The following is a 15117-nucleotide window of genomic DNA, read 5'->3' as shown; positions in this document are numbered from 1 at the left end:
CTTTTTCTCTCTCTCCTCATCTCTCTCTCTCTCCTTATCTTTCTCTCTCCTTATCTCTCCCTCTCTCTCTCTCCTCATCTCTGTTTTTTTACATTCTTTTCCCAGACCCCACTTAAGCTGCTGGTGTATGTCATTACTCTCTCTTTCTCTCTTTCTCTCTCGCTCTCTTTCTCTCTTTCTCTCTCGCTCTCTTTCTCTCTCTTTCTCTCTCGCTCTCTTTCTCTCTCTCTCTCTTTCTCTCTCTCTCGCTCTCCGTATGTCCTCTGTTATTTCAGTCCCAACAGCAGCTCTCCTCCCACACATGACACTAATTACAGTGAGCATGTGCTTGTATATGTGTGTTTGTGCGTGCGTCTGTCTCAAACATAGACTGTATTCCTGATAAATATAGAGAGAGACAGAGGATGTTTAGTTTTTGTCTAACCCTATGAATACATTGTGACGATGGAAGCTTCCAGTCCCTTCAACCCCTGAGCACCTCCCTACAAACACTTACTGTACTCCTTTACAATACACAGCTCTTGGAGAGAGGGAGAGGTTCAGACTACAGCGAGTCCCCAGGCAGTCTACTTCCCCACTACTCTCCCTTTCGTCCACCTCTCCTCTCCCTTGCTCCCCTGTCTCTCTCTGATTTTTATCCAAAGTGACAGTAGTGTGTGCATACATTTTCATATGGGTGGCTCCAGTAGGTATCAAATCCACAATATTGTCTTTCCAAGCGGCATGGGCTACCAACTGAGCCACACAGGACAATGTCTGCTAGGATGGTCAGAGACAGGATCATGTCTGCTAGGATGGTCAGAGACAGGATCATGTCTGATAGGATGGTCAGAGACAGGATAATGTCTGCTAGGATGGTCAGAGACAGGATAATGTCTGATTAGATGGTCAGAGACAGGATAATGTCTGATAGGATGGTCAGAGACAGAATAATGTCTGATAGGATGGTCAGAGACATAATCATGTCTGATAGGTCACCTAGATTTGTAGTAGTAAAAAGCATGATCATAATCCTACACACACACACACACACACACACACAGAAAATAGATTATCTCAGAGCTTCACAGGAGGAGGGGGTCAGTGTCACTGATGAGTCACAGGTGCCATGGCAACCACAGAGGTGAAAGCCATCTGCCCCCCCCCCCCCCCCCCCCCCCACACACACACACACCTCCCCCAGCACACACACACAGTAGCAGTGCGTGGGTAAAATCACTGGGGAAGCCAAGCCAGGATAAAAGCCATATGTGACCGACGGGCTCGATTCAATCTTATGTAGGAACATTTCAAATGGTGTTTTTTTTACATTGGATAACAGTAGAGACTCAGCTACAAAATAGTATATCATACTCTACAGTTGGGGAACAATGGGAAAGTAATTCTGCTTTGAAAGTTAATTAACTTCTTACCCCACTTTTGAGAAAATGGCCCTTGAATATTTTGGGACACCTTCTGGAGAGCTCTTCTTTGCCTTACACCCACCCATTCAGCATTGTTCACACCCTCTTAACTTCTCTAGGGTAGGGGGCAACATTCGGAATTTTGGATGAAAAGCATACCCAAATTAAACGGCCTGCTACTCGGGCCCAGAAGATATGATATGCATATAACTGGTATATTTGGATGGAAAACACTCTAAAGTTTCCAAAACTGTTAAAATAGTGTCTGTGAGTAAAACAGAACTGATTTAGCAGTCGAAAACCTGAGAAAAATCCATTCAGGAAGTAGTTTTTGGGGGTTTTGTAGTTTTCTATTCAATGCCATTACAGTATCCATTGACTTAGGACTCCATTTGCAGTTCATATGCCTTCCACTAGATGTCAACAGTCTTTAGAAATCGTTTCAGGCTTGTATTACTATAAATGAGGGAGTAAGACCAGTCTGAACGAGTGGACCCTACCGTGTGGCAGAGCTTTTTCATGCGCAAGTGCATTTCTTGTTTACCTTTTATATTGACGGGTGAAATATTATAGATCATTTAGGCTAAAAAACAACCTGAGGATTGAATATAAACATTGTTTGACATGTTTCTATGAACTTTACGGATACAATTAGGATTTTTTGTCTAAATATTTTGACTGAGTTTGAGCCTGTGGATTACTGAAGAAAACGCGCTAACAAAATGGAGGTTTTTGGATATAAAGAGACTTCATCGAACAAAAGGAAAATTTATTGAGTAAATTAATGTCTTCTGATTGCCACCATATGAAGATCATCAAAGATAAGGGATTAATTTTATCTCTATTTCTGAGTTTTGTAATGCTTCTGCTTGGCTGGTTACTGTTTGTAATAATTTGTCAACTGGGCTATGTTCTGGGCTAGGTATGTTCTGGGCTAGGTATGCTTTCGCCGAAAAGCATTTTATAAATATGACACTGTGGTTGGTTTAACAAGAAGTTAATCTTTAAACCTATGTACAATATGTTTTGTTTTCTGAATTTTTATAATGAGCATTTTTGTATTTGAATTTGGCGCTCTGCAATCTCACTGGATGTTGGCCAGGTGGGACGCTAGCGAGGTTAAGAGCCAATCATCTCTTTAAGAATTCACATGTGAGGCCATGTATTAAACAGAGTAAGGTAGTGTAGTAAACAACCAAAGATTTCAAGACTAAAAGTGGGGAAAGTAGTAGAAAAAATACACTCTATCTAGTCCTTGGCCTATATCCTAATCTGTCTTTGGTGCAGGTCATTTTCTTCTTCACATACCGTCTCTGGTAAACACACACTATATCAAATGAAATCATTGTTTATTTGTCACATGAACAGGATACAGAAGGTGTTCCTGTTGCATACACAGGATACAGAAGGTGTTCCTGTTCCAGTACTCTGTATGCCATGGGCTCTCCAACCCTGTTTCATACACAGGATACAGAAGGTGTTCCTGTTCCATACACAGGATACAGAAGGTGTTCCTGTTCCATACACAGGATACAGAAGGTGTTCCTGTTCCATACACAGGATACAGAAGGTGTTCCTGTTCCATACACAGGATACAGAAGGTGTTCCTGTTCCATACACAGGATACAGAGGGTGTTCCTGTTTCATACACAGGATACAGAAGGTGTTCCTGTTCCATACACAGGATACAGAAGGTGTTCCTGTTGCAGACACAGGATACAGAAGGTGTTCCTGTTCCATACACAGGATACAGAAGGTGTTCCTGTTCCATACACAGGATACAGAAGGTGTTCCTGTTCCATACACAGGATACAGAAGGTGTTCCTGTTCCATACACAGGATACAGAAGGTGTTCCTGTTCCATACACAGGATACAGAAGGTGTTCCTGTTGCAGACACAGGATACAGAAGGTGTTCCTGTTCCATACACAGGATACAGAAGGTGTTCCTGTTCCATACACAGGATACAGAAGGTGTTCCTGTTCCATACACAGGATACAGAAGGTGTTCCTGTTCCATACACAGGATACAGAAGGTGTTCCTGTTCCAGTACTCTGTATGCCATGGGCTCTCCAACCCTGTTTCATACACAGGATACAGAAGGTGTTCCTGTTCCATACACAGGATACAGAAGGTGTTCCTGTTCCATACACAGGATACAGAAGGTGTTCCTGTTCCATACACAGGATACAGAAGGTGTTCCTGTTGCAGACACAGGATACAGAAGGTGTTCCTGTTCCATACACAGGATACAGAAGGTGTTCCTGTTGCAGACACAGGATACAGAAGGTGTTCCTGTTCCATACACAGGATACAGAAGGTGTTCCTGTTCCATACACAGGATACAGAAGGTGTTCCTGTTGCAGACACAGGATACAGAAGGTGTTCCTGTTCCATACACAGGATACAGAAGGTCTTCCTGTTCCATACACAGGATACAGAATGTGTAAACAGTGAAATGGTGACTGGCATATTTGCATAGTAGCAATATCAGAAATAGTAAGTGTCCAGATAAATATTGTATAAATATTTTATAATTATTAGGTGACACTTTCCCGACACACTTGTCTAAATTGATGGCTATAGCCACGCCGCAGCCACATCTAGCTATTGTCTAGACATCTACACATGTTCATGAAATACAACAGATGGCCGTAATCACCCACAGACACACCTGGCTAACTTGATGGGTCATGTAATCATCTGGTGAAGAGTCTTTTGTTTAGACATGTAGCTAGCAACATTTTCAGATGTTATAAGTTTCTAATATTGTCAGAAAGTCGTTTGCAAATAGATTTCTGAGATACAAACAATATTACTACACAGTAATAGCTAAACATTTGGCTAGTTGACTGTGGCAAGAGTATGGGGTAACGTTACTTACAGCATGGTTACACTGTTAGCACTGAGGTGCCCTCGTAGGAAGACCACTGTTAGCACTGAGGTGCCCTAGTAGGAAGACCACTGTTAGCACTGAGGTGCCCTAGTAGGAAGACCACTGTTAGCACTGAGGTGCCCTAGTAGGAAGACCACTGTTAGCACTGAGGTGCCCTAGTAGGAAGACCACTGTTAGCACTGAGGTGCCCTAGTAGGAAGACCACTGTTAGCACTGAGGTGCCCTAGTAGGAAGACCAAATCAAATCAAATGTATTTATATAACCCTTCGTACATCAGCTGATATCTCAAAGTGCTGTACAGAAACCCAGCCTAAAACCCCAAACAGCAAGCAATGCAGGTGTAGAAGCACGGTGGCTAGGAAAAACTCCCTAGAAAGGCCAAAACCTAGGAAGAAACCCAGAGAGGAACCAGGCTATGTGGGGTGGGTAGTCCTGGAGCATGGTCCTAGGGCTCAGGTCCTCCGAGAGAGAGAAAGAAAGAGAGAATTAGAGAGAGCATATGTGGGGTGGCCAGTCCTCTTCTGGCTGTGCCGGGTGGAGATTATAACAGAACATGGCCAAGATGTTCAAATGTTCATAAATGACCAGCATGTTCGAATAATAAGAAGGCAGAACAGTTGAAACTGGAGCAGCAGCACGGCCAGGTGGACTGGGGACAGCAAGGAGTCATCATGTCAGGTAATCCTGGGGCATGGTCCTAGGGCTCAGGTCCTCCGAGAGAAAGAAAGAAAGAGAGGAGAGAATTAGAGAACGCACACTTAGATTCACACAGGACACCGAATAGGACAGGAGAAGTACTCCAGATATAACAAACTGACCCTAGCCCCCCGACACATAAACTACTGCAGCATAAATACTGGAGGCTGAGACAGGAGGGGTCAGGAGACACTGTGGACCCATCCGAGGACACCCCCGGACAGGGCCAAACAGGAAGGATATAACCCCACTCACTTTGCCAAAGCACAGCCCCCACACCACTAGAGGGATATCTTCAACCACCAACTTACCATCCTGAGACGGGGCCGAGTATAGCCCACAAAGAGCTCCGCCATGGCACAACCCAAGGGGGGGCGCCAACCCAGACAGGATGACCACATCAGTGAATCAACCCACTCAGGTGACGCACCCCTTCCAGGGACGGCATGAGAGAGCCCCAGTAAGCCAGTGAATCAGCCCCTGTAATAGGGTTAGAGGCAGAGAATCCCAGTGGAAAGAGGGGACCTGGCCAGGCAGAGACAGCAAGGGCGGTTCGTTGCTCCAGAGCCTTTCCGTTCACCTTCCCACTCCTGGGCCAGACTACACTCAATCATATGACCCACTGAAGAGATGAGTCTTCAGTAAAGACTTAAAGGTTGAGACCGAGTTTGCGTCTCTGACATGGGTAGGCAGACCGTTCCATAAAAATGGAGCTCTATAGGAGAAAGCCCTGCCTCCAGCTGTTTGCTTAGAAATTCAAGGGACAATTAGGAGGCCTGCGTCTTGTGACCGTAGCGTACGTGTAGGTATGTACGGCAGGACCAAATCAGAGAGATAGGTAGGAGCAAGCCCATGTAATGCTTTGTAGGTTAGCAGTAAAACCTTGAAACCAGTCCTTGCTTTGACAGGAAGCCAGTGTAGGCTAGCACTGGAGTAATATGATCAAATTTTTGGGTTCTAGTCAGGATTCTAGCAGCCGTATTTAGCACCAACTGAAGTGTATTTAGTGCTTTATCCGGGTAGCCGGAAAGTAGAGCATTGCAGTAGTCTAACCTAGAAGTGACAAAAGCATGGATTAATTTTTCTGCATCATTTTTGGACAGAAAGTTTCTGATTTTTGCAATGTTACGTAGATGGAAAAAAGCTGTCCTTGAAATGGTCTTGATATGTTCTTCAAAAGAGAGATCAGGGTCCAGAGTAATGCCGAGGTCCTTCACAGTGTTATTTGAGACGACTGTACAACCATTAAGATTAATTGTCAGATTCAACAGAAGATCTCTTTGTTTCTTGGGACCTAGAACAAGCATCTCTGTTTTGTCTGAGTTTAAAAGTAAAAAGTTTGCAGCCATCCACTTCCTTATGTCTGAAACACATGCTTCTAGCAAGGGCAATTTTGGGGCTTCACCATGTTTCATTGAAATGTACAGCTGTATGTCATCCGCATAGCAGTGAAAGTTAACATTATGTTTTCGAATAACATCCCCAAGAGGTAAAATATATAGTGAAAACAATAGTGGTCCTAAAACGGAACCTTGAGGAACACCGAAGTTTACAGTTGATTTGTCAGAGGACAAACCATTCACAGAGACAAACTGATATCTTTCCGACAGATAAGATCTAAACCAGGCCAGAACTTGTCCGTGTAGACCAATTTGGGTTTCCAATCTCTCCAAAAGAATGTGGTGATCGATGGTATCAAAAGCGGCACTAAGGTCTAGGAGCACGAGGACAGATGCAGAGCCTCGGTCCGATGCCATTAAAATGTCATTTACCACATTCACAAGTGCCGTCTCAGTGCTATGATGGGGTCTAAAACCAGACTGAAGCATTTCGTATACATTGTTTGTCTTCAGGAAGGCAGTAAGTTGCTGCCCAACAGCCTTTTCTAAAATTTTTGAGAGGAATGGAAGATTCGATATAGGCCGATAGTTTTTTATATTTTCTGGGTCAAGGTTTGGCTTTTTCAAGAGAGACTTTATTACTGCCACTTTTAGTGAGTTTGGTACACATCCGGTGGATAGAGAGCCGTTTATTATGTTCAACATAGGAGGGCCAAGCACAGGAAGCAGCTCTTTCAGTAGTTTAGTTGGAATAGGGTCCAGTATGCAGCTTGAAGGTTTAGAGGCCATGATTATTTTCATCATTGTGTCAAGAGATATATTAATAAAACACTTGAGGTCTCTCTTGATCCTAGGTCCTGGCAGAGTTGTGCAGACTCAGGACAACTGAGCTTTGAAGGAATACGCAGATTTAAAGAGGAGTCCGTAATTTGCTTTCTAATAATCATAATCTTTTCCTCAAAGAAGTTCTTGAATTTATCACTGCTAAAGTGAAAGTCATCCTCTCTTGGGGAATGCTGCTTTTTAGTTAGCTTTGCGACAGTATCAAAAAGGAATTTCGGATTGTTCTTATTTTCCTCAATTAAGTTAGAAAAATAGGATGATCGAGCAGCAGTAAGGGCTCTTCGGTACTGCACGGTACTGTCTTTCCAAGCTAGTCGGAAGACTTCCAGTTTGGTGTGGCGCCATTTCCGTTCCAATTTTCTGTAAGCTTGCTTCAGAGCTCGGGTATTTTCTGTGTACCAGGGAGCTAGTTTCTTATGAGAAATGTTTTTAGTTTTTAGGGGTGCAACTGCATCTAGGGTATTGCGCAAGGTTAAATTGAGTTCCTCAGTTAGGTGGTTAACTGATTTTTGTCCTCTGGCGTCCTTGGGTAGACAGAGGGAATCTGGAAGGACATCAAGGAATCTTTGTGTTGTCTGTGAATTTATAGCACGACTTTTGATGTTCCTTGGTTGGGGTCTGAGCAGATTATTTGTTGCAATTGCAAACGTAATAAAATGGTGGTCCGATAGTCCAGGATTATGAGGAAAAACATTAAGATCCACAACATTTATTCCATGGGACAAAACTAGGTCCAGCGTATGACTGTGACAGTGAGTGGGTCCAAAGACATGTTGGACAAAACCCACTGAGTCGATGATGGCACTGTTAGCACTGAGGTGCCCTAGTAGGAAGACCACTGTTAGCACTGAGGTGCCCTAGTAGGAAGACCACTGTTAGCACTGAGGTGCCCTAGTAGGAAGACCACTGTTAGCACTGAGGCGGGGTGCCCTAGTAGGAAGACCACTTTGTGCAGCTCAACCTGCACTATCAGCTCCAATATAAATAACATGAGCAAGGTTCAACAGCCTCACCTAAAGCCTATTATTGTGGGAAGCTGCTATAGACCACCAAGTGCTAACAGTCAGTATCTGGAAACTATGTGTGAAATGCTTGATAATGTATGTGATATCAACAGAGAAGTATATTTTCTGGGTGATTTAAATATTGACTGGCTCTCATCAAGCTGCCCACTCAAGAAAAAACTTCAAACTGTAACTACCCTGGTAGGTTGTCAGTCAACCTACCAGGGTAGTTACAAACAGCACAGGAATGAAATCATCAACATGTATTAATCACATCTTTTGTAATGCTGCAGAAATGTTCTTTAAAGCGGTATCCAAATCCATTGGATGTAGTGATCACAATATATTAGACATATCTAGGAAAACCAAAGTTCCAAAGGCTGGGCCTAATATAGTGTATAGGAGGTCATACAATAAGTTTTGTAGTGATTCCTATGTTGATGATGTAAAGAATATTTGCTGGTCTGTGGTGAGTAATGAGGAGCAACCAGATGCTGCACTTGACACATTTATGAAATCGCTTATTCCAGTTACTAATAAGCACCCATTAAGAAAATGACTGTAAAAACGGTTAAATCTCCTTGGATTGATGAGGAATTGAAAAATAGTCTGATTTAGAGGGATGAGGCAGAAGGTATGGCAAATAACTCTGGCAGCCCAACTGATTGGCAAACGCACGACAAATAAAACAATTATGTGACTAAATAATGAACAATAAACTAAACTCTGAAACAAAGATAAATGATGTAAAGAATGATAGTATAAAGCTTTGGAGCTCCATAAATGACATTTTGGGGAAAAAAGCCAACTCGGCTCCATCATTCATTGAATCAGATGGCTCATTCATAACAAAATCCACTGATATTTCCATCTACTTTAATGACTTTTTCATTGGCAAGATATGCAAATTTAGGCATGACATGCCAGCAACAAACGCTGACACTACACATCCAAGTATATCTGACCAAATTATGAAAGACAAGAATTGTAATTTTGAATTCCGTAAAGTCAGTGTGGAAGAGGTGAACATATTATTGTTGTCTATTAACAATGACAAGCCAACGGGATTTGGCAATCTGTATGGAAAATGACTGAGGATAATAGTGGACGAGATTGCCACTCCTATTTACTGGCCCAAATAGCCAACCAATCAGTCTGTTACCAACCCTTAGTAAACTTTTGGAAAAAATTGTGTTTGACCAGACACGATGCTATTTCACAGTAAACAAATTGACAACATACTTTCAGCACGCTTATAGGGAAGGACAATCAAGAAGCACAGCACTTACACAAATGACTGATGATTGACTTAGAGAAATTGATGATAAAATGATTGGGGGGGCTGTCTTGTTAGACTTCAGTGCAGCTTTTGACATTATCGATCATAGTCTGCTGCTGGAAAAACTTGTGTTATGGCTTTACTACCCCCCTGCTATAATGTGGATAAAGAGTTCACACAAGATCCACACAAGATCTCACCCCGTGGGGTCAACATTATCACAAGAACGGTGAGCAAAAATCCCAGAACCACACGGGGGGACCTAGTGAATGACCTGCAGAGAGCTGGGTCCAAAGTAACAAAGCCTACCATCAGTAACACACTACGCCGCCAGGGACTCAAATCCTGCAGTGCCAGATGTGTCCCCCTGCTTAAGCCAGTACATGTCCAGGCCCGTCTGAAGTTTGTTAGAGAGCATTTGGATGATCCAGAAGAAGATTTGGAGAATGTCATATGGTTAGATGAAACCAAAATATAACTTTTTGGTAAAAACTCAACTCGTCGTGTTTGGAGGACAAAGAATGCTGAGTTGCATCCAAAGAACACCATACCTACTGTGAAGCATGGGGGTGGAAGCATCATGCTTTGGGGCTGTTTTTCTGCAAAGGGACCAGGACGACTGATCCGTGTAAAGGAAAGAATGAATGAGGCCATGTATCGTGAGATTTTGAGTGAAAAACTCCTTCCATCAGCAAGGGCATTGAAGATGAAACGTGGCTGGGTCTTTCAGCATGATAATGATCCCAAACACACCGCCCGGGCAACGAAGGAGTGGCTTCATAAGAAGCATTTCAAGGTCCTGGAGAGGCCTAGCCAGTCTCCAGATCTCAACCCCATAGAAAATCTTTGGAGGGAGTTGAAAGTCCGTATTGCCCAGCAACAGCCCCAAAACATCACTGCTCTAGAGGAGATCTGCATGGAGGAATTGGCCAAAATACCAGCAACAGTGTGTGAAAACCTTGTGAAGACTTACAGAAAACGTTTGACCTCTGCCATTGCCAACAAAGGTTATATAACAAAGTATTGAGATAAACTTTTGTGATTGACCAAATACTTATTTCATTAAAATCAATGTGATTTTCTGGATTTTTTTTCTCTCGTTTTGTCCGTCATAGTTGAAGTGTATCTATGATGAAAATTACAGGCCTCTCTCATCTTTTTAAGTGGGAAAACTTGCACAATTGGTGGCTGACTAAATACTTTTTTGCCCCACTGTAGGTCCTGGATGGCAGGAATCTTGGCCCCAGTGATGTACTGGGCCATTCGCCCTACCCTCTGTAGCGCCTTACGGTCTGATGCCGAGCAGTTGCCATACCAGGAGGTGATGCAACCGGTCAGGATGCTCTCGATGGTGCAGCTGTAGAACCTTTTGAGGATCTGGGGCCAAATCTTTTCAGTCTCCTGAGAGGGAAAAGGTTTTGTTGTCCTGGCACCACACTGCCAGTTCTATGACCTCGTCCCTTTAGGCCGTCTCATTGTTAATGTTTTTTTTTATACCCCTTTTTCTCTCCAATTTCGTGGTATCCAATTGTTTAGTAGCTACTATCTTGTCTCATCGCTACAACTCCCGTACGGGCTCGGGAGAGACGAAGGTTGAAAGTCATGCGTCCTCCGATACACAACCCAACCATGCCGCACTGCTTCTTAACACAGCGCCATCCAACCGGAAGCCAGCCGCACCAATGTGTCGGAGGAAACACCGTGCACCTGGCAATCTTGGTTAGCGCGCACTGCTCCCAGGCCGCCACAGGAGTTGCTGGTGCGCGATGAGACAAGAATTTCCCTACCGGCCAAACCCTCCCTAACCCGGACGACGCTAGGTCAATTGTGCGTCGCCCCACGGACCTCCCGGTTGCGGAAGGTTACGACAGAGCCTGGGCGCGAACCCAGAGTCTCTGGTGGCACAGCTGGCTCTGCAGTTCAGCGCCCTTAACCACCTTTTGAGGATCTGGGGACCCATGCCAAATCTTTTCAGTCTCCTGAGAGGGAAAAGGTTTTGTTGTCCTGGCACCACAATGCCAGTTCTCTGACATCCTCCCTATAGGCCGTCTCATTGTTGTTGGTGATCTGGCCTACCACTGTTGTGTCGTCAGCAAACTTAATGATGGTGTTGGAGTCGTGTTTGGCCACTCAGTCGTGGGTGAACAGGGAGTACAGGGGGGGACTAAGTACACACCCCTGAGGGGCCCCAGTGTTAAGGATCAGCATGGCAGACGAGTTGTTGCCTATCTTTACCACCTGGGGCTGGCCCGTCAGGAAGTCCAGGATCCTGTTGCAGAGGGAGGTGTTTAGTCCCAGAGTCCTTATCTTAGTAATGAGCTTTCGTGGGCACTATGGTGTTGAACTCTGAGCTGTAGTCAATGAACAGCATTCTCACATAGGTGTTGCTTTTGTCCAGGTGAGAAAGGGCAATAGAGATTGCGTCATCTGTGGATTTGTTGGGGCAGTATGCACATTGGAGTGGGTCTAGGGTGTCCGGAAGGATGCTGTTGATGTGAGCCATGACCAGCCTTTTAAAGCACTTCATGGCTCCCGACGTGAGTGCCACAGGGTGGTAATCATTTAGGCAGGTTACCTTCGCTGCCTTGGGCACAGGGACTATGCTGGTCTGCTTGAAACATGTAGGTATTACAGACTCAGTCAGGGAGAGATTGAAAATGTAATTGAAGACACTTGACAGTTGGTCCGCGTATGCTTTGAGTACACATCCTGGTAATCCGTCTAGCCCAGCGGCTTTGTGAATGTTGACCTGTTTAAAGGTTTTGTTCACATCGGCTACCAAGAGCGTTATCACACAGTCATCCAGAACAGCTGGTGCTCTCGTGCATGCTTCAGTGTTGCTTGCCTCGAAGCGAGCATAAAGAGCATTTAGCTCGTCTGGTAGGATCACGTCACTGGGCAGCTCGCGTCTGGGATTCTCTTTGTAGTCCGTAATAGTTTTCAAGCCCTGCCACATCCGACGAGCGTCAGAGCCGGTGTAGTAGGATTCAATCTTAATCCTGTGTTGATGGTTCGTCTGCGGAATTTCTTATAAGCATCCGGATTAGTCTCCCGCTCCTTGAAAGCGGCAGCTCTACCCTTTAGCTCGATGTGGATGTTGCATGTAATCCATGGCTTCTGGTTGGGATATGTACATACAGTCACTGTGGGGACGACGTCATCGATGCACTTATTGATGAAGCCGATGACTGAGGTGGTGTATTCCTCAATGCCATTGGATGAATCCCGGAACATATTCCAGTCTGTGCTAGCAAAACAGTCATGTAGTGTAGCATCCGCTTCATCTGACCACTTCCATATTGAGCGAGTCACTGGTACTTCCTGCTTTAGCTTTTGATTGTAAGCAGGAATCAGGAGGATAGAATTATGGTCAGATTTGCAAAATGTAGGGCGGGGGGAGATCTTTGTATGCATCTCTGTGTGTGGAGTAAAGGTGGTCTAGGATTTTTCTCTCCCCTGGTTGCACATGTGACATGCTGGTAAAGATTTGGTAAAAGTGATTTAAGTTTGCCTTCATTAAAGTCCCCGGCCACTAGGAGTACCGCTTCTGGATGAGAATTTTCTTCTTTGCTTAATCACACATTGTGATATCCACCTGGCCATGCTGCTGTTCCAGTTTCAACTGACCTGAGCCCTAGGACAATGCCCCAGGACTACCTGACATGATGACTCCTTGCTGTCCCCAGTCCACCTGGCCATGCTGCTGCTCCAGTTTCAACTTCCACCTGACTGTGCTGCTGCTCCAGTTTCAACTGTTCTGCCTTATTATTATTCGACCATGCTGGTCATTTATGAACATTTGAACATCTTGGCCATGTTCTGTTATAATCTCCACCCGGCACAGCCAGAAGAGGACTGGCCACCCCACATAGCCTGGTTCCTCTCTAGGTTTCTTCCTAGGTATTGGCCTTTCTAGGGAGTTTTTCCTAGCCACCGTGCTTCTACACCTGCATTGCTTGCTGTTTGGGGTTTTAGGCTGGGTTCCTGTACAGCACTTTGAGATATCAGCTGATGTACGAAGGGCTATATAAATAAATTTGATTTGATTTGATATTGTTGCATGGTGGTGTTGACAGCAGGTAATGGGGATCCCTAATAAATACAAATACCTGGCTAAAATGCTTGCTTGCTAGGCTGATTCGCTATTCTTTTAGTTTTTTTTTTATGTAGGCCAAATGCTCGCTGGCTTGTCTTGCTATTGAATTCAATGCTACAGGTGGCAGCAATGTCATACTCTTTTTGACCAGACAGCATCAGATACATGGGCTACACTTTCTGAAAGAGAGGAGCTCTGTTTTGCTCGCTCGGATGCTTTATACAGTGACATACAATCAGCCTCTTGCGAATTGAAGGAACATTTAGAATTGCAGAGAGACGAAAGATACATGTTAAAAAGGAAATGTTGAATACATTTTATTTTTATTTGCTAACATTTTTAGGGAAGTCTGGCTTTCCTTGGCATCCAGGAATACACAAACACTGCAAACACACAAAACACATTTATCTCTATGTGTGTGTCTGTCTCCAGGTCACGGACTGTTTGGCACATTTGAGATGCTATCGTCATGGAGAAGGACACGTGAGGACCAACATGTTAAGGAGCGTGTAGCTAGCGTATTCTCTGATGTCATGCTGCGTTACTCAGGAGCTACACTGCTACATCAGGTCAGTCTGTGTGTGTGTATGTTTGTCTTTGTCTTTGTGTTTGTCTAGCCATGCTGTGACCCGCTAAAGCCTTGAATTCAATCTGGGTTGGGCTGGCCTTGGTGGGCTGGCCTTGGGTTCTAGGTGGCCTTGGGGTTTTAAATGGCCTTGGGGTCTAGATGGCCTTGATGGTCTGGCTGGCCTTGGGGTTCTAGATGGCCTTGTGGGTCTAGATGGCCTTGGGGTTCTAGATGGCCTTGGGGTTCTAGATGGCCTTGGGGTCTAGATGGCCTTGATGGTCTGGCTGGCCTTGGGGTTCTAGATGGCCTAGGGGTTAGATGGCCTTGAGGTCTAGATGGCCTTGATGGTTTGGCTGGCCTTGGGGTTCTAGATGGCCTTGTGGGTTTAGATGGCCTTGGGGGTCTAGCTGGCCTTGATGGTCTGGCTAGCCTTTGTGTTCTAGATGGCCTTGGAGTTTTAGATGGCCTTGTGGGTCCAGATGTCCTTGTGGGTCTAGATGGCCTTGTGGGTCTAGATGGCCTTGTGGGTCTAGATGGCCTTGTGGGTCTAGATGGCCTTGTGGTTCTAGATAGCCTTGATGGTCTAGATGACCTTGGCGGTCTAGATAGCCTTGATGGTCTAAATGGCCTTGATGGTCTAGATGGCCTTGTGGTTCTAGATAGCCTTGATGGTCTAGATAGCCATGGCGGTCTAGATAGCCTTGATGTTCTGGCTCAAATTGCATTTAGAAATGATGTCATGTTAATAGGTAGACATTACTGTGCAGCTTAACTAACTAATTAGCTCCACTAATGTTGCTCCCATCCTCCTGCCACTGCCAACTAGCCAGATGTTTAGCTTGCTGGCTAGCTAGAACTGGACCGTCGAGTGCTGAAGCGCGTAGCTCATTGAAATCGTCTGTCCTCGGTTGCAGCACTCACTACTAAGTTCCAAACGGCCTCTGATGTAAAGATCGCTGCCATTGAACTCTTGAGCCGTGGAAACACTTCC

At 44.7% G+C, this 15117-nt stretch overlaps 1 protein-coding gene across 1 annotated transcript in view; it reads left to right on the top strand.

Annotated features, from left to right (window-relative positions):
• ptchd1 (patched domain containing 1) overlaps positions 1–15117 on the top strand; it is an 89484-nt gene that overhangs the window by 53563 nt on the left and 20804 nt on the right. Inside the window, exon 8 of the mRNA XM_031836482.1 lies at positions 13991–14127. Within this exon, the coding sequence (XP_031692342.1) occupies positions 13991–14127 (137 nt within the window). The remainder of the gene's footprint in view (positions 1–13990; positions 14128–15117) is intronic.

Source organism: Oncorhynchus kisutch, linkage group LG11 (assembly GCF_002021735.2).
Source record: "Oncorhynchus kisutch isolate 150728-3 linkage group LG11, Okis_V2, whole genome shotgun sequence".
Taxonomy (NCBI): domain Eukaryota; kingdom Metazoa; phylum Chordata; class Actinopteri; order Salmoniformes; family Salmonidae; genus Oncorhynchus; species Oncorhynchus kisutch.
Note: the sequence above shows the minus strand (reverse complement) of the source record. Positions and strands in the feature narration are given on the sequence as shown.